Genomic DNA, 19,935 nt, shown 5'->3' on the forward strand with positions numbered 1-19,935 from the left:
CCAACGAAATTCCGTTTGGGTCTAGAGCCTTGCCTACTTTCATACGGTCAAAATTGCTTATTTTGAACTTTTTTTTTGCAGTAGTAGTGTATAGGCTATACCGATATGTATATAGATGTGATAAAATGTTGTACAAACATGTTTTGCTGAGTAAGAAATGGAGAAGATAGCTTTAAACTATTTTAAGACATTTTGATAGATCAGTCCTTCATTTGGCTCTGACTAATTCTTTTTCTATCTCCAGGAAAAGAAGACAGTAGAAGACACCCACAAAGAGGTACAGTGTGAAACAAAATGAGCATTTGGGTATTTAGGCTTTTGTTAAACATGTTATGTTAGAATGACATCTAAATAAGTTTTTTAAAGAGATACTTGTTCATGTTTTTTTCTTCTTTGTAGCACACTTTCATATTTTGTTTGTAATGAATTAAAAAATGTGGTTGATTTTCATTCACATTTAGTAATTTTAAAGGAGCATTGTAGACTCGGTCACTTTTTTACTTGCGATTGCCACAGTTGCAGTCTTTGTTAAAAAGTCAGGTTTTTTTTGTACTCATCTGGGCATTAGAGGAGCGTGCATGATGTAGAAAAAGCTTTAACATGAACATTTTCAACAATGCACCTTTTAAAAATATTTTTTTAAATTGTACTGTGCACTCCCTTACATGTACTAATTAAGCATGTGATATGATAACCCGGATGGAGATGTCACGTGGGTGCAGCATGCCGTGTTTTCAGGCTTGAAATAAGTCGAAGTCAGGCCCCAGCAGCCACAATGATTGTTCGTACTTTGCATTATGGAAATTTGCCACACACTTACTAACGGGCAACTTCCAAATAAAATCTTTATCAATGATGACATGGACATCAATACTTTGTTAGGCTTTTATTTCAAAGTGTGCTCCACAGCGTGTTGGAGGCATGTTGCCGTAAATCTTAGTATGAACAGTTGTTTTAGCAGCTGGCTTGACTTAAATCTTTTCAACTGGAATTGCTAGCTAAGTCAAATAAATCAATAAATACAGTCCCAGAGTGTAACTGTGAATGTGGCCATACCATAACTTTCTTCACCTTCATTTTCGTTTCTCTTTTCTTGATTTAATTTGGTTGATTTTTGATCTAAGTAAAAAAATAAAAATAAAAATTTTGCTTTTAAACTATTTTTTAAATTCAGCAAGTGACTGACATCTTTTCAGGTCAGTTCCAAAATTATTCCACAAATTAACACCTTTTACAGAGACACATGTTTGTTTAATATTTGTTCATTGTTTTTATTTTTTTGTAGACACTTTGTACCCCTTATGTTGTAAGGACTTTCAAACAGCTTCTGAGTACTGTGGCAGAGTAGATTGTTGTGTACTTTATACATTATTTGTGCTATTTTAAATTCAACTAAGTTGTAGAATTTCATTGTATTTGATTTAATAAATAGAGAATGAGTTGGCTCTGTATATTTTAAACGATTTATAATTGGCTCTTTTTTGCAGTTTGAAAACAGGATCGGTATTTGTTTTATATGCGTTTCCCCAGATTTCCACACATTAGGTCAGTTAAAGTAATAATAATGAACAATATAATGTGTATAATGATTTCTTATTTAGGGCATCCTTAGTTTTAGAGAGTATCCCTATAATTTTTGACATTTTCCTTTTGACATTATCTATGTGTGACTTCCAACATATTTTTTCCCCCAAGAAATTTATTTTCATACACTCTTTCTATTTCAATTGAATTTACCATAATTTTTACCTCTTGTGTGTTTTGTCTAGTACCAAAAACTATAAACTTGGTTTTGTTTACGTTTAATGAAAATTTGTTTAAGTCAAACCAGTTTTTTAATGTGTTCAATTCATTCTCCACGGTAGTCAGAAGCTGCTTCAGGTTCTCTCCTGAACAGTAGAGAGTTGTGCCATTGGCGAATAAGACACTTTTGAATATTTTTGAGACACAACAGATATCATTTATATACAATATAAATAATTTGGGGCCTAGCACAGACCCTTGGGGGATTCCATGAGTAATCTTCAAATGTTTTGATTTTATATTGTTAATCTGTAAATACTGATATCTATTATCCAAATAACTTTTCATCCATTTATATGCCAATTCTCTTATGCCATATATTTCAAATGTATTCATTAGTATAGAATTGATAGCATCAAATGCTTTTTTTTTTAAATTATAAAAATTCCAACTGTAATTTTTTTATCTATGCTAGTAGATATTGCTTCTACAAGTTCCAGGAGTGCCATTGAGGTGGTCCGTTTTTCTCTAAACCCATATAGATTTTCACTTAAAAGCTTATGTTTTTCAATAAAATTGTCAGTCTATGTGAAAATATTTTTTCTAGATTTTCTTTTTAGAACTGTGGCAGCAGTGATATTGGTCTATAATTAATGAATTATATATATATATATATATGAATTATCTTTCTCCATTAATAACTTTTGCTATTTTCATTTTTAATGGAAATATGCCGGCTTTAAACGACAAATTACATATATATGTGAAAGGTTGCACAACATATTCTATAATACTTTTTACTAATGTCATATCAATATTGAAGCAGTCAGTGGACTTTTTATTTGTTGATATTTTAACAACATTTAATACTTATACATCATTAACAGCATTAAACCACATAGTGGATGGATTTTTTTTTTATATGCTTATCAAAAAACATGCATTCGGGATTGTCAACAAATGTCAGGAATAAGTTGCCACTACTAATACATGTGTTTAAAATGATTAAGTGACCAGCAATATGACACACTTATAACAACAATTGTGTGATTAGTGGCCAATATGGGGATGCGTCCATTCAATCGAAAATTCTGCTATAAAAGTGCAACAAATCATTATAGATATATGTATTTGTATGTATTTTTCAGCTTTTTGGTGCTTTTCCAAACTAAAATCATTACTGCTAATCATTTTAATTTGATAAGTGTCTCTTTAAAGTCAGTACAGAACATCTTATCGGTACACATCAAAGCAGGTGGATTACCCTATGAAATATGATTTAAACCTGACTTTGATGCGTGTGTGTATTTGATAAATAGCCAATAAGAATTGTTTGAAACGGACAGGCACCTAAAAAAAGATTAAGAAATGGAGTTGTACAAACATCCTGTCTGTCACCTCCATCACAGTCCACTCAGATCTACTATCAGGATTCAGACATACGCCTAAAATGACAGTTTCTTGTTCCAAACCAGATGGGAAAGAATATGGATATTATTCCTATCAAGTCCCATTCTTTGCTCTTCTTTTGATTATGACATGTCTGTTCTGATAAAAATGCAGTCAGTTCTATGGGGTTATTATAGCTTGCAGAGTCAGCATTTTTTTTTTTATTTAATTAATTTGCATTAACCCATGCACTGAGTTTAATTATTTTTTGCATTAACCCATGCAAAAGTCAGTGCTAATCTGAAAATGGTCGCTGCTAAACTTATTTGTTCTGTTTTTTTGTTCTTTTCATTGTATCAGAAGGAGCAATTAAAGGTGTTACTTAGTGCCAACGAACAAGAAGGGTCACGAGGCTTGGAGACTGTCAAGGTTCAGCTCAAAAGCATTATGGTCTGTGAATGTATACAGATCATTTGATAATATCTCCTAAAAGAAAACTGTTGAAGTTTATTCTGCTCAGATGTTCTATCTATGATTGTGTAATATATATATTTTTTTTTACATACTGTTCACATATTAAAAAGTATTGTTCTTTGTATTTGCAGGGGAACTACTCTGGACAGTCAGTGATCAAAGGTTGAGTTGAATTATTGTTATTTAATCAGATTAATCATATTTTAGAATTTTGATTAATCATTAATCATGATTAATCGCTTTATTAAAAAGGCTTTTTTATCAACATTTATTGCCAGCCAAATTATTATTATAACCCTGTTATGTGTTAATTTTTTTTGACATTTAATGTTATGATGTCTTCAAAAAAATGTATCCAATGCACTAATTATCTTTCATGAAAATAAGCCCTTATTGACATTGCTATACATATACATCTCTGAGTTAATATTCACTTGTTTTAAATTGTGTTAATTCAATGTGTGCTGTTTTACAGGAAAAGAGAACATTCTGGTCAAACAATCTTATAGCCTGGATTTGGATCAGGTAATCCAAGTTATTTAAACAACTGTCAATGTGTCTTCAGGGTTGTGGTTGCCACTAGTGCTTAGTGAGGAGAATTTATTTTCATAAGATAATTTAAAATATTAATTAGTCTGAAAACAATTCCAAATTTGTTTTGTCTTAGAATTGAAGTGTGTAGGTTTTGTTACGTGTCCTAAAATCAGAGATTGCCTTGTTAGTTTGACTTACTCCTTTGTCATGCGTTTATCACTTTTCCTGCCAGAAACTCCAGAATCAAGCAATGTCACGCTCACTGTCCAAACCATTAGAGAAGGGTCTTTCTGATGAAATTGATGTCCTCCGACATGAGCTGGAGATGCTCAGAAGAAAACAACAAGCAACCGAGGAGGAGCGGGTGCGACTTCACTCAGCTCTGGGCCGAAAAAATCGAGAGTGTCAAGAACTGGTTCAGAACAGAGATCTCATCCAGAAACAGGCTGACCAGCAAGTTCAAGTACTCGAGGATGCCTTGGGAGACGTCCAGAAGAGGATGCTTGATTCCGAATGCAAGGTTAAACAGCTGCAGGCCCATGTGGTTGCAGTGAAGGAACACTTAGGAGGCCAGGCCACTGAAGAGCTTCGTGCTCAACTTCAGGATATCAAAGCCAAGTATGAAGGAGCTTCAGCTGAGGTGGGTCGGGTTCGTAATCGTCTTAAACAGAGTGAGAAGGCATTGGAGGAGTACAAGAACAGTGAAAGCCAGCTGGCAACTGAATCTGAACAGTTAAAGGAAGAGCTCGGAGCTGTGACTACTGAGAGAGATGACCTTTCAGAAACTGTCCTTGCAATGGAAACCCAGTTGAAGGGAGCGCAGTCTAAGCAGACCAACATGGTTCCAGCGGAGAAATTTGACAACATGAAAAACTTGCTGACCAATGCAGTCGATGAAAAGGAACGGCAGCTTGCTGAACTGAGAGACGACTATGATCGTGTCCTCGAGGAGGTTGCGGAGCTCCATCGGAAGCTCGGTAATCCGACCCAGGGAGGAGCAGTGGCAGTGCCCACTGACGAACAACAAAGGATTCAAGCTGCCCTGGAAGAGCAGAACATCTCACTGAAGAGGAAACTACATGATGTCACTGCAAAAAGCCAGGCACTTATTCATGAGATGGAGGAGAGTGAGGAAGAGCGAGAGATACTGCAAGAGAAGCTGGAGGAGCTGAATAGCAGGCTTGAGGCCGACTTCATCCCGATCAAGGAACACGACGAAACTCGAATGAGAATGGTATCCGCTGTGGAGGAGCTGGAAGACAAACTCGTAGAAGCCAGCGAGCGTTTTGGCAAAGCAGAGGCACAAGTCCAACTGCTTCAAAACGAGAGGGTGATGCTTCAGGAGAATATGAACAATCTGCAAGGTAACAAAGAGAAACAGCAGAGTGAAATGGAAGCCCTGAAGACTCAGAATGCCGAAGTGGTGAAGAAATTTGAACTTTTACAGACAAGGTGTGAAGACAGAGACAATCGGTGTGCACAGCTGACAGCACAGAGTCAGACTTTGAAACAGAGCTTAGAAGGAGACTATGTCCCGAGACAACAGTATGAGCAACTGAGGATAGAGTTAACCTCTACAATGGAGAGTGTCAAGGCTGAGAATATAAATTTGGAGTCCACTGGTAAAGAATGTAGAGAGGAATTAAAGAATGTGAAAGAAGGAAACGCCAAGTTACAGGAAAAGATGGAAAAGGTTCTGTTAGAGATGAAAAACGACTATATAAGCGTTAAGGATCACAAATGTATCATGGGAAAGATGAGTGCTGCTGCGGTGCAGGCAGACAATAGAGCTAACCAACTGTCAGCGACGCATGTGTCGGCCCAGGAAGAAAATGTGAAGCTGACACAAGAACTGGAAGCTCAAAAGAAAGAACTTGATACCATAATGGAGGCTATCCAGTCTAAGTTCGTCCCAATGACAGCCGTTGAGGAAAAAGAAATTTCCTACAATACCCAAATAAAGGAGTTGAAGGTTAAACTGTTGGAAATTGAGGAGAAGTATAACAAAGAGAGGTCTGAAAGAGAGAATAACAAAATGGAGAAAGAGAAACTGAAAGTTGAGATTGAATCTGTTCAACAAAGACTTGACACTGCACTTGTCACTGGTGAGAAGCGCAAGGGATATGAGGAAGAGTTCAAGGGCCGGTATGAGGCGACGTCTCTCAAATTAACCAATCTGGAGGACAAGCACAGTGAGGTAAATCTTCAGAAAACTGATCTTGAAAACAAGAATGCCCTGTGCAACACTCAAATCCAGACTCTCCAGGACCGCCTAAAACTGGAGCTAACACGGATTGCAACCTATGACACTGAACTGAAGGCCCTTCATGATGCTACGCAGCACGCCCAGGCGAATTGCAAGAAAGCACGAGAGGCTCAGCAGGTGGAGGCCCAGAAGGTTAGTGCTCTGCAGAAGGAAGTTCAGGAACTCCACAGAGAACAGGCATCTCTGCTGCAGGAGCACGCCAGGGCCAGTGAAACCCTGGAGACTGAAGTCACTCGGCTTCGAATGGCGCTCCGAGAAGAGGAAGAGAACAGTGGCCAGAGGGCCGAGGATGTTTCAGCCTTGCAATCTGAACTTCTTCAAGCCACTCAAGCTCTAGAAGAACTTCGCTTCAAAGAAGGTCATTTGAGCCAAATGAAGAAGGAAAAGCAGCATCTGGAGGAGGAAGCTACCAACTTGACAAACAAGCTGTTGAGTTTAACAGAAGAATGTAAAGCGGTCCACCGGGAGGCCACTCAGGCAAGGGAGGGTGAGAGCAAGGCCAGGAGGGAGATGGATGCCGTTCATGAGAAGGGACAGGCCATTGAACGAGAAATTAGGGAGCTAAAAGAACGTTATGATGAGTCACTCAGCACCATTGGTGATCTTCAGAGAAGGATTCAGACATCATCTCAGCTGACTGAAGCCAAAGACAAGAAGGTAACCGTTAAATCACAATGAGCATTTCTCAACTACAGTACTTCATGTATGCTTATATTTATGGGTGTCAAAATTATTGCGTTAATATCTCGTTAACTTAAAGTACCTTTAACAGCACACATTTTTCGATTAACGACCGCCCCTTATTTGGAAAGCCTTAACTAAAGAGCCATTTGGACTGTGTCGCACTTCCACCCGTTCCCTGCTTTGAAAGAACGCACTCGGTTAGCCGTTAGCAACGAGCTAACCGTTGCTCTAGCTCTCTCTCTCTCTCTCTCTCTCCAAGAGGTGGCCATGCGAGAGCCAAGAGCCCAATGGACGCCATCTTGTCACTTGGAGTGACTCCAAGCCACTTGATCTTTAGATGTGAAGCATGTTTTACCCAGCTACTCCACAAAATAGCTCGTAAGGGTTAAAGTGAAAGTGTCGATGTGCTCGCTTGCAGTAGAGCGGCGTCACAGCTCATCCAATAACTTAACAATATAAAAGCATTCAACATCGTTAAAAAGAGTCACTATAACACAATTCAGCAGTAATAAATAAGATTATACTGAATATATTTGTGGGGACTGGCATCAAGTTGTATTTTACCATTTTAAATTGTGCAGAAGTTCGCGAGTTACTTCTTGTTGAATTTAATTAGATTGCTCTTAGAATGGAAAGAACACGTCGATTGTTCCTGGTTCCTTTGTAGTAAATTGTGTCATTTATTTACAATGCATATCCGTATTAAGCTTAACAAAATAAAAGCATTCAACGTTGTGCAAAGGAGTACACTGTAACACAATTTAGCAGTAACAAATTTAATAACAATGCATATATTTGTGGGGACTGGGGGTCAAGTTGTATTTTAAAGTTTTTAAAATGTGCATAATTTCACAAGTTACTTCATGTTAAAAATTAGTCAGCTCTTAATATGAAAAGAAAAAAGCACTGAGCGCGGTCAACATTGTCTTACAAATTCAATTATGCCATGTAGTGACAGAAAAATTACCAACACTGGGCTGGGTTGGTTTACAGTACTTTTTTTTAGTTTTATTGAATTGTTATCTAATCTATTGTTATCTTTTATTGAATTGTTATCTAATTAATTGCTTTTCCCATCAGAGCAACCCCGTCATCGCTACTATCAATGTAAAGTGTCATGTAATGCAATAAACACGCTGCAGTATCACCATCTGCATTGTATCACATTGCGACACCATAGCAAGTGTGAAAAGAGTGATTCTCAAAACTGTTGCCTTCACATAATGACAAGCAAGTAATATGGCTGGGAAGTCATTGTTTTGTTGTGCGGCCTACAGTCATGGTTTCATTATGTGAAATGCGTGTACACAATCTTGCTTAACTCCTTCATGGTGCAGTAGGGAACAAACTTAAAAGTAAAAAGCAGTGATTAAAATTACGTATTACGTCTTTTGCTTTATATGCAAATTGATGTTGGTGACAATCACTCCGATTAGCTGTTGGCCAGAAAATGAAATTCAGTTGTTACATTTCTTTCATCCGTCTAGGAATTTCCTAACAGAGGCTCAAAGGGCTATGTTGTCTTAATACACAAACTCCTCTCATGGGTGTGTGTGTGCATGCGCGCGGCAATGTGATTCGCTGGTTAAAATGTCAGCAACACAGACAACAGAAAAATATCAGTTACCTTAGTTACTTTGTTGATTAACTAATTACTTTTACAAAGCAGTAACTCCATTGCTAATTGAATTACTTTTTATCATAAGTAATTTGTAACTTTAACTAATTACTGTTTTAGGGTAGTGTGCCCAACACTGGTTCTGCTTTGTGTTATTGTGTAATTAATCCATTTTCTTAATACTTTTGGTTGTGTCAGATCACAGAGTTGCTGACGGACGTGGAGCGACTGAAACAAGCCCTGAATGGTTTGTCCCAGCTGGCGTACACAAGCAACACCCCAAATAAAAGGCAATTGCAACACATCGACACCCTCCAAGTCCAGATCAAGAACCTACAGCAACAGCTGGCTGTGAGTGCATTCACATCACACACTTGGTCTTGGGACATATTTGAATAAGGTCATCTTTCGCATCGAAAGAGGACTTATGGAAGATGCTGTATACAATAAAGTCCCTAATGTATTGATGTGATGATTGTTGTATTTGTTTTCTCTGTGTCTGTTTATTTAGGATGCTGAGAGGCAACACAGAGAGGTTGTTTCCATTTATCGAACACACCTCCTTAGTGCGGCGCAGGTTAGTTCACACCCAAATTCCTCTACTCAGTAGAATGTAGAGTCTCCAATTAACGTAACATTCATGGTTTTGGAATGTGGGAGTGATCCAGAGTACCCAGAGAGAACCCCTGCAGGCCAGAGGAGAAATATGCAAACTCCAAGGTTCAATCCTAAACCTTAGAATTCTGAGGCAGATATGCGGACCATTGTGTTCTTGTGCTGGCCCAGTCAAATGTAATCATTAACTTTTGCAATTAATATTATCTTTAAAAAATTAGATTAAGACAAATTATAAAATTTCAGTGGCATTTGTATAGTACAAAGCTCAGCCAATGTTGAACTCATCTTGAAATCATAATTATTTGTTTGTCAACCAGCAGTCTACCGGTTGTTCATTTTCTCGAAATGAGGCACAGTACTGTTTGTGTGACTCTTTCACTCCTTGCGTGCCTGCAAGTGTATAGTCTGTTTCTCTGTGTGATGTGCAGCAGAAATATGCAGCTGAGTGGGTTGAATTTCCACCTGAGATCTAATTTTGAGTGTAAAAAGTAAGTCGTGTGTAAAATAAACAAGCTTGATGCTGCAACGCAAATCATAATCTGATAGACAGAGGCTGACTATAACAAAGGGACCCTCTTTTCCCTATTCCTGCACAACTACTGTATCTTCCATTTGGTAGAACACACATTTCTCCAAGAACTGTGAAACGGCTACATTCTTGCTTGCTTGTCCAAATTTTCATTTACAGGCTACTTTCAAGTTCATGGCAAATTATGAAAGATGTTCGCAACCTTTTACATTGGAAGGGAAAGGTGTGGTTCTGTTACTTTTGATGGAAAAAGTAGCTCCGAGTGGTGCAAAAAAATACACATAACCTTAAGCTAATGGTTCAAATTCACAATTAAAGACAATGCAATGTATAAGAGTGCATCAGTACTGGAATAGTGTTAGTCTGAACAAGCTCAGTCTCAAAAGTGTTTTTTTTTTTTATCTTTATAGGGCCACATGGATGAGGACGTCCAAGCTGCCTTGCTACAGATCATCCGCATGAGACAAGAGTTTGTGTGTTAAAGCTTTCTTCAGCATAATGTGACACTACTACCTGCAGACTCAAATTCAGCATTCTCACACCCCCACAACACTGTCATGCTTCACACTGCATTATGTCATCCAGATGATAGCTCTGCAAATGGACTGTTATGACAGTTAAAAGGGGTACGCACATACCATCTTTTTTGTTTGTGATTTGAAAAGTAACCAGGAAAAAAGTCAAATGTATGCTTAGTGCTCATATAGTGTGTGGTGTACTCAAAATCACACGCACACGCACACGCACACGCACACACACACACACCGTTTTGTTGTGGCAGGTGAACTTGGAGATGCGTTATACAGTAAAAACACCCAACATTTCTCTTTTTGTGTCTGGCAACAGTATGAGCTTCAAGTTGCTTCCTGGTGTCACATTCTTATCTGTGCATTGGCCCTGTCAATCAATTGGACCTTTGCATTTTTTTTTCTCAGAAGAGAAAAAAGATCTTTGAATTAGGCCTAATTATTGGTATGTGTTTACCCTCATAATCAACTAGCATAGGACTAGTTTAAGATGGTCATCATGAAAAATTAACTAATAGATACAATTTGATACATTTTGTCTTATATTAAGTGTTTAGTTAACTCCTCAAACACATTGATCACTTCCCACATTCCTCCATAACACTCAGTCATGAGCCCTAAGACAGTATGTTGTGTGCTCTCAGCCGACATTTCAAGGATTCATAGTAGAACATTACAAATACATATATATTCAAATTAAATGTGTAGGTTTGGATCCTCGTATCTCAATATCTGCTCGTTTCTCCTTGATCAGCAGTGCTGAAGAGAAGCCTCAGTGACAAAATGTGGTTTGGGAATTAACTAAAAAGGAAAAAAAAATAACGAGGACAAGCAAAATGCTTCCAATCACCTCTTAGGCATTTCTTGCTGTTTCTTGTCCTTTCAGGCAAAACGCTAAAGTAGTCATCCAAACCTGAAAATGACTCACCATTCTGGTACATAGACTACTGGGCTCATTTAGCAATTACAGTGGTTTGTTGTTTTGGGTAATGCTGCATTTGAGTCATGGAGGTGAGTGTGTGCGAGAAAGAATTTCTCTTGCTGTGTAGTTATTGCGGTGGCTGGTCATCTCCTTGTTGAAACCGGAGTGCCCTCTAGTGGTCAGACTTGGCAGGCCAAGTTAATAGAATGTTGACTACGTGTGTGGGAGGGGTGACACTTGTTGCCTTCGGAAGCTGCTTTTATGGGAAAGCTTGAAAATGTGTCAATCAAATAATGCAAAAGGAAAACTTTGGCGGCTCCCCAAGACAACGGCTGCAGCACTTTCCTCCCCCGAAGCGGCTGCGTGTGCCCCCTCTGGGTGTTGTGTGTTGTGATTGTTGAGCGAGTCTCTTGTGCCTTTTCACTGACTTTTTCATTGCTTTGTAATACTTTGATGACTGTACTAAAATGTGACAGTTGCAACGTTCAGCAGGTCTGGAAGTAGAACGGCACAACATAAACGTTGAGCGGTATGTACTGAATAATAGGATGATATTCTAATACGATAGAACAAATCCATTAAGAGATACAATAAGTTAACCTCCTAAAACTGAATTATTTGAAGCACTCCTGCCTTTTCCTGCGAGCTTGACACTCTTAACAAGTTACTCACTCTGTTTTTATACGTTGGCCTAATTTCTTCAGATTTTTAGGATGAATTTTTACTCCCTCCACCATCAACCAAGGCTATGTTAAATCTGTTAATACTATTTGTGTTTGTGAGTCAATCAATAAAAGTGCCTAACATAGAAACTATGTTCTTGTTTGGACTATTTTTTATTGCCATGTTAGTTCCTCCAGCTACTAACCAGTAGTTATCATAGATAACATAACAGATGCCCTTAAATGCAGGTGAGAATCGCATCTGTCTATTGTTTGTCTGTTCCATCCATCCATCTTCCATAGAAAATGGAACCTATCCCAGATTTCCAGCAAAGATACCCTGGATTGGTCGCAAGAAAATCACACTCTAATAAATGCTGGCTTGTTTTCCCAGCCCGCTCGCAGGGTAGGTGCGGATTTTGAGCAGATTGGGTTACATTTTGCCCAAGCTTGGGTTAATTATTTTGGGTTGAAGTTTTGGGTGGGCTGTAGAGCTGTAGCTAGTTGCCATTTGTGAGTCTTTTGTACGGAAATGGATAGTGGGAGAACTCAACACTGGACGGTCTGAGGGCTGAGATTTTAACCTTTGACCTCGTGATTATAAGGTTGATGTGCTCACCACAACCTGCGAGTTACCATCCCAAACTGTTGGCTCATTGTTAGTGTTTTGTTTTTAGCACTTTTTGTTGTACTGTTCTTGTCATTAGTTTTCTGCGAAAAAGAAATCTGACTCAGCAGCCTTAAAGAAATTCAACTCACTTTGTTGTATTTCATGTGAGCAGTTGACTTTTTTTTGCTATCAAAGGTCAGTTATTTCACTTCAAGTCTCTAAAATGACTTGTTACTTTCAGCTACATGCAGGTTCAGACGGTCACAGCCCTGTGGGAAAATGGATTTCATATGGTTTCACTTTAAATGTAATCAGGCCAGGAATGAGAGTGAGTAGCTTTCTGGCATGCGGCGCTTACTTTTTCTCTTTCAGTTCGCGTTTTATTGATTTGTCTCCTACATGCTCTGTCTCATCTCAAGGTTTATTTTCATCAAAGTGCTCCCATACGGGACGCTCACGTGTTCCTTGCTATTTCAACAAATTCCTACCACGCAAAGCTGGGTTTTGTAAACTCTTTCAAACAGACCTTTGTGGCCCAACTGTTGAAAAAAATCAAGATTGCCGACAGCGCCAGTACACACTCATCAGCTGGAGTATTGTAAATCCAAGTATCTGTACACTCAACATGTGCACAGTTTTTTTTTTTTTTGGGGGGGGGGGGGGGGGGCTATACTTTGCCTGGTTTTGACTTACCGGTTAAGTAAAAAAAATAAAAATAACGGACGGATGTATGCTGGTAAAGATGTTCGTGCAAAGAAAAAAACAAACTCCTTTGCGCCGAATCAATTTCTTCTGAAACGTTCACATTCGGACCTCGTTCAAATCACCGCCAACATAGCAGGCGGTGACCGGAATTAGAATTACTTCCTGCTTTTGCATGTAAGAATCATGGGAAATGTAGTCCAACGATCCACTGCGATTACCAGTCGTCGCTGGTTAGAAAACGCAAACTGAGCTTTCAAAGCATTATATTTCCAATGTTACAATGTTACTAAACAGCACAGCAAACTTCCATTGGCTGTCAGCACCGAGCAAACAATTTTGGATAATGGTGAGTGCATTGACCTAATTAGCACTGTTGAGCAGTCAACCAAGATAGCTTTTAGCATTAGCGATTGACGCACATGTCAGCTGTCTTTACCCTACACTCTAAAAAGAGAATTGTTCAACCAACTTAAGTCTAAAAAGAGAATTGTTGACCAACTTAATTGAATTGCTTGTGGTAAAGTACGATTGAATAAATTGTTAATCCAAAATTAATATATTAAGTTAAATGAACTCAAGTGATTCAACTTAATGACTTTATAATTAATTATTATTGACTTGGATTAACTTAATTCAATCGTGTGTTACCACTTGAAGCAATTGGATTAAGTTGGTCAACAATTCTCTTTTTTTAGCGTGTATGCCGCTTGTCTCCATCTGCTTTGCTCTCGCTAGCTTTTGCTAGCTTCTCCCACTAGGCACTCTTTTTAGCCGCTCCAGTGAGTTGTTGCTAGCTCACTTCAAATATTGATTGGTGGTGGCCTTGTGAAGTATGGTCTCTCTGAGGCACCGTAGGGCACGTGTTTCAAAATTGTTGCATTCTATTAGTTCACCACGAGATGTCACGAAATAATACAAATTGCCTCTTTAACTATGGGGAACCAGTATACTAGTAGTACAGTAGTTTTAGTTGCTAGGCAGGGCTCGAGCATAGCTAGGGACGGTAAACAAAAAAGAAGAAAAAAAACATGTAAGTCATGCTCACTTACGTTGTCTGAAATGTAAAGCCAGGGTGAAAAGGTTGTCGGGAAAGTTGAATCACTACCCAAGTGAATTCCGATGGTCTGCTCAGTTACAAGGCCACCTGTGTCTTATTTGTTTTTCTTGTGTAACTGCAAACTGTTTTTTTTGTCATTAATAGATGATTGCTCAGGCAGCATTAGTGGGGGCAATAGGCATCATGCCAGCGGCCCCCTTTTCATTAGTCCCCAGAGGAAGTAGACCGATCTTGGACTGGGGCCGAGACAAGCAATGTCCTTTTAATGTTTTTGCAGGGTTCCAAAGCACTTTGTTGCTTCTATAAAGTTCCTTTATGGGATAATAAGGCTCTGGAGGACACATGGTGCTGATTTGAGGTAAATGTCTTCAACATGGTTCCCATTTCCACAATCAGCTTCCTTGGCTTCCCTTCATCTTTTGGACTTCTGAGCTCATCTGGTTCCTTTTTCTTTCTCCACTTCCTCACCTTTTCCTTTGTTTCTTCATCGACCGTCATTTATTGTCATTTCCAACACGCTTGTGCTGGAACTGGCTGCGCTTGCTTTGACCTGGGATGTGCACACACGGGGAGGCGGTGCAGCAAGGGTGCGAGGTGAGGAGGAACCCTCCTTCCTCAGGGCTTTGCTTGTGTTGCTGAGGGTGGTGAGGAGAAAACAGTGAAAACCCTCAGGCTGCATGAAATCGTTAATATGACTTAAATGATCTTTTATAGTACGTTCACTTAACTGTAGATCACAAAAAACAATGGTACACAAAGATTTAAAATGTAAAGCAACTATCACTTAAATCTTTATTACACACTGACTGGACTTCAATGATGCATGTATTTGTGTTTAAAATGATTTCAAGTCTGTTCCAAAGCTTCTCTTTCCCCTCGTTAATATTTGGTCAACCACTAATACTAATATATAATACTATAATACTAATAATACTAATACTCATTGTATCTACTGACCTTGTCTTCATCCCCTCACTGACTGAGTAAAAAACAGACAGTGCCCATTAGTTACACGTGACTGTCATCCTTCCCACCACATCTTTACCATTATCCCTCTGGCCTCAAATGGAAACTTTCCAGTTTCGTGCAGCCACAATTAAAGATGGTGTTGGCGGTTGGAAAGGAAGCTTGATGACAGCCTTGGTTGTCCTCAACCCAAACCCAATGTCCTAAACGGCTGACATTGGTTTAGGCCTGAGAGCTTGTTAGTGTGGTTGGAAAAAGGGCCCGACATGTTAACCATAAAGAGCGCTGAGTCTGACAGATTTATTTTATGCTGACATTTGATTGCCAAAGATGAATAATGTGATGACCAATGGAACCGAAATTGGAGTTTTAATTTGTATCTCCTTTTTACAGTCGTGATGGTTAAAAATATTGAAAAGTACGCTACACCCGTGTTTTCCAACCCGAGCTACACATACCCCTAGTGGTATGTGAGCACATTGAATCATTTATTTCCAAGATCAAAAACCTACGGCACAGCCGCACCAAAATCACAACAGTGTCAGCTCAAGTCTCATTTAGCCATTTGTCAGTAACCGCTAATACTGGCTGTCGCCGTTAATGAGCTCGTCTTTATTTGCGGGGACGTCTAAGCAGGGGATGATATGATTGGCTGGCCAGTGCTTATTAGAGTTACAGAAACTAGCCACCTCTTTTTTTCCCTCCTTGTTGTTAACAAACAGGGAAGGGTTAAGTCACACAGCCAAAAAAGGGGGAAAAGCCCTTTTGCTCATATATAATATATACAGTATATAATATCTACAATATATATATGATATACTGTATCTCATGAGTCATTTCCTGAATGTGGTATAAGTGTCTTTCCGACCTCCCTTCTGCTTTCTGTTTTAAATCCGTCATTGGCTGACAAATTTGAACTTCAATGAACATTACGCGCTGGCACTTGGGAGCAGAAGTGTGTAAAAGCAATGTTGTCACAACCTGTTAGACACATTCAACACAAAACTAGAAGCTGATATGCACATCTGCAAAACATTTGCATTTAATCATTGCAGTGTTTTACAACAACTGAATTGCACATAGCTCAGAAGTTGAAAGGCTGAAAGTTTTCTTCTTTTTCTTCTAAATCAGTGGTTGTCAACCTTTGTTTTTTTTTAAAGGGAATTATTAACTAAATTACAAAAAAAATGAGCGACACGTTGAATGACTGGTTAGCACGTCTGCATCCCAGTGCTTAGGACGTGAGGTCGAGGGTGAAGTTTGCATGTTCTCCCCATGCTGTGTGGGTTTTCTCCGGGTTCACTGGTTTATTCCCACATTCCAAAGACATGCTTGACAAGGTTATTTGATCTCTCTAAATTGTCCATAGGTGTGATTGTGAGTGTGGATGGTTGTGCGTCTCTGTGTGCCCTGTGATTGGCTGGCAACCAGTTTCAGGGTGTACCCCGCCTACTGCCCAAAGCCAGCTGGGAGGCACTCCAGCAGCTGTGAGCGGTGAAGGAAATGGATGGACAAAAAAAAATATTTGTGCGCACACAAAATATTAGCACCATTAATTGTCCTCCTTTGGGATCATAATAAAGATCTGTTCTCAAAAAAAAAAGTCCATCCATCCATAATTCATTAATTTTAAATCAAATTTTCAAATGATTGACAGGTAATCCTAGGTGGCGTATGGCAGTTTGGGTCGAACCATTCTGGTTTGAGGAGACTGGGTTTTTAGGACAATGAAATGTAATAGCCTTCTGAATATACATTTTATTAAAAATTTTCCTGAAATATTTACATAATGTAATCATTATTTTTAAAAGGATTTTTGGATTGATGCTGCTTTAAGAAATTATTCTAAAATGTTGTGTACCCCGTGGAGTGCCTTCACGTGTACCCCCTTGTGAGAACCACTGTTCTAAATCATACCATGGCATGATACAGCTTACACCCTACAGGACATATTTGTCCATTTTCCAGTTCTGGACATGCTGACATGGGTTCAGTAGAAAAGCTAAATAAATGGAAATTTTACTCACCAAGTACAAACAACATATGCATTTAGTTATTTTGTGTATATATGTATATATGTATATATATATATATATATATATATATATATATATATATATATTAGGGGTGTTAGAAAAAAATTGATTCTGCAATATATCGCGATATAGCGCACAATTCTCGAATCGACTCGATATGCGGCTGAATCGATTTTTAAACATACATTTTTTATGGGAATATATAAAGTTTTACTTAGGGTTAGGATTTACACATTAAGCATGGAAGAACGTTGTATTAATGGAACATTAAGCCTTAATATTTTATTTTTGTGCTATTCAAACATGAAACAGACTGCAACCTGAATTTTCAGATAAATGAATACATTTTCATACAAATCTTACAGTGTACATGTACAAGTTTACTGATTAGTATTTTCTAAATAAATTTAAAAAATCGCAATAATCAATTTATAGATTCGTATCAGGATTAATCGGTATCGAATCGTGACCTATGAATCATGATACGAATCGAATCGCCAGGCACTAGGCAATTCACACCCCTAATGAATATATATATATATATATATATATATATATATATATATATATATATATATATATATATATATATATATATATATATATATATATATATATATATATATATATATATAATGCCAGTTGTGCCATTGCTTGGGCTCGCTGCAGAAGCCTTGCCCTGGGTATGCCCAAAGGGAAATATTTATAAATCATCCGCACAACAAATATTGAAGCTGACCCACAATGTGAAAGCTGTTCCACCCTTGGCAGCATTGTGTAAATATATTTGCAAGTGGGCCTGTTGACTCACCTGAAAGTCTCTTTACCGAGCACCTCCCTGACTTGCGTTTGTTCTCACATATTCGACCACATCTCGTCCACAGTGCCGTGACCCAAAGACGGCAACATGAGTGTGAGCTGCAGCGGATATTGTTTACGTGAGTAGCCGGTAGCATGAATTCTCTGTCGGGCTTGTAAGATTTGTCTGCCTTGCATAATAGAGGTTCGACATCAGGAAGACGAGTGATTAAAATGAAAGATTTACAAATTCCGACATTCTTGTAGAAGCTTGAGGGGGACATATTCCTCCGTCCCCAATGCCATCTGTGCCCATGAATGGTCGTTTTCTTTAGGTGCCCTGTGATCGATCTTTTGTGGTGACCAAAAGTCAGCTGGGAAAAGTCAGGCTCCAGCTTACGGGCTTGCCATACCAGCTCACCTGTGACCGTGATCGGGAGCACTATAGAAAATAGATACTGTTAGATGCATGGATGGATCATCTATTATTATTATTATAATGACAATCATTACACATTATCAAAACCGTACTTGCGTACAAAAAAAGGTCTTGTGAAGCACTACATTAATGTTTGAGGATTAAAACTTCTGATTTCCAGGTATTGCAATTGGAGCCTGTAAGGTTAAAGCTTTGTAGAAAATCTCAAATATGTAGCTACGCTAATTATAGCAGCCTTGTGCACTAATGCTCCATGTTAATGTTGGTTGTAAAACTACGTTTGAGCTTTTGCATATATTATTAGACATGCAAATGCCTCCGAGGTGTGTGTATGTGTGAGCGTGTGCGTTAAAGATGGCTGCTGGCCATACTGGATGTGGGAGGAATTACGTGGGGGTAGAGCAGAGTATAGAACGTGACAAGTTGTTCGATGTGTTGAGAAAATATGAATACTTTGTTGTGTCCATATGGTCTAAATATGGTTTACGAACATATTGACCCCCCCAAAAAAAAAAAAACTGCAAAACCTTTTCACTACAACATCAAGCTCCATTTGGATTAAGCAAATTTAATCAAACATTTTTAAATTCCTTATTTCTACCATTACATCATTAAAAAAAAAAACTTTAGACATAGGAGCAATTTCATGTACATTTGATAATACTCTTAGTTTGAAAAGAAGCATTGAATGGTTTTATGCACTCCAATTAAGCAAATGATTAATGAGCAATTTTGACTTGAAGAGGTGGCCCTACCTCTGCTGACCATAGGGAAAAATTGTCATCAAGCACTCAGCAGCTGGTTGAGACCTTTTTTTTTTTTGCAAATAACCTTTTAAAAAAAGGATATTTTAAATACGTTCTTGTTAAAGATACATCTCTGGCAACACCTGTTATTTTAAAATTAATCTTTAACATGTATCGCTAACAGCAACTGTTATTTTAAAGATTTAAAAAAATATATATATATATATATATTTTTTTTTTACATTGTGTGTGGCCAAAAATGGCATTGAATTACCTGACGTGGAAGTCAAATGGAACGAGACCTGAAGCAGCTCAAAAGGCATGAGTAAAATGAAAGATCCCTATAAACATGACTACAGTATTATTGGAGCCGTGTAACCTATTTTCCAGCAGAGGGCAGCAAATGCTCATCTAGTTAGCCTTGATTTGGACAGGCTGAGTACCTAGATTGGACTGGAACCTAGAGTATTGTACTTACGTGAAAAAAAAAGATAGAAATGAAACAAGTTGGTTAAAATTTTAAATAAAATAGTGAAAATATCAAGATTGTTGTTTGTTGAGAGTTTGTAGGTGGTTGAAAAATGTGTTTTCCTTCCCCCACTTTGTGACAGG

The 19,935-nt window shown here is 38.3% G+C and overlaps 1 protein-coding gene across 2 annotated transcripts in view; it reads left to right on the forward strand.

The window, feature by feature from the left end:
• Nucleotides 1–12,119, forward strand: part of uacab (uveal autoantigen with coiled-coil domains and ankyrin repeats b) — a 50,272-nt gene extending 38,153 nt beyond the window's left edge. The window contains exons 13-20 of one of the 2 annotated variants that reach the window (XM_077563879.1): nucleotides 245–277; nucleotides 3,493–3,582; nucleotides 3,738–3,768; nucleotides 4,082–4,131; nucleotides 4,373–7,063; nucleotides 8,907–9,059; nucleotides 9,220–9,285; nucleotides 10,266–12,119. In XM_077563879.1, the coding sequence (XP_077420005.1) occupies nucleotides 245–277; nucleotides 3,493–3,582; nucleotides 3,738–3,768; nucleotides 4,082–4,131; nucleotides 4,373–7,063; nucleotides 8,907–9,059; nucleotides 9,220–9,285; nucleotides 10,266–10,337 (3,186 nt within the window). In that variant the 3' untranslated portion in view covers nucleotides 10,338–12,119. The remainder of the gene's footprint in view (nucleotides 1–244; nucleotides 278–3,492; nucleotides 3,583–3,737; nucleotides 3,769–4,081; nucleotides 4,132–4,372; nucleotides 7,064–8,906; nucleotides 9,060–9,219; nucleotides 9,286–10,265) is intronic. The other variant, XM_077563880.1, reaches the window with a different exon arrangement.
• Nucleotides 12,120–19,935: the final 7,816 nt, after the last annotated feature.

This window comes from Vanacampus margaritifer, chromosome 4, assembly GCF_051991255.1.
Source record: "Vanacampus margaritifer isolate UIUO_Vmar chromosome 4, RoL_Vmar_1.0, whole genome shotgun sequence".
Classification (NCBI taxonomy): Eukaryota; Metazoa; Chordata; class Actinopteri; order Syngnathiformes; family Syngnathidae; genus Vanacampus; species Vanacampus margaritifer.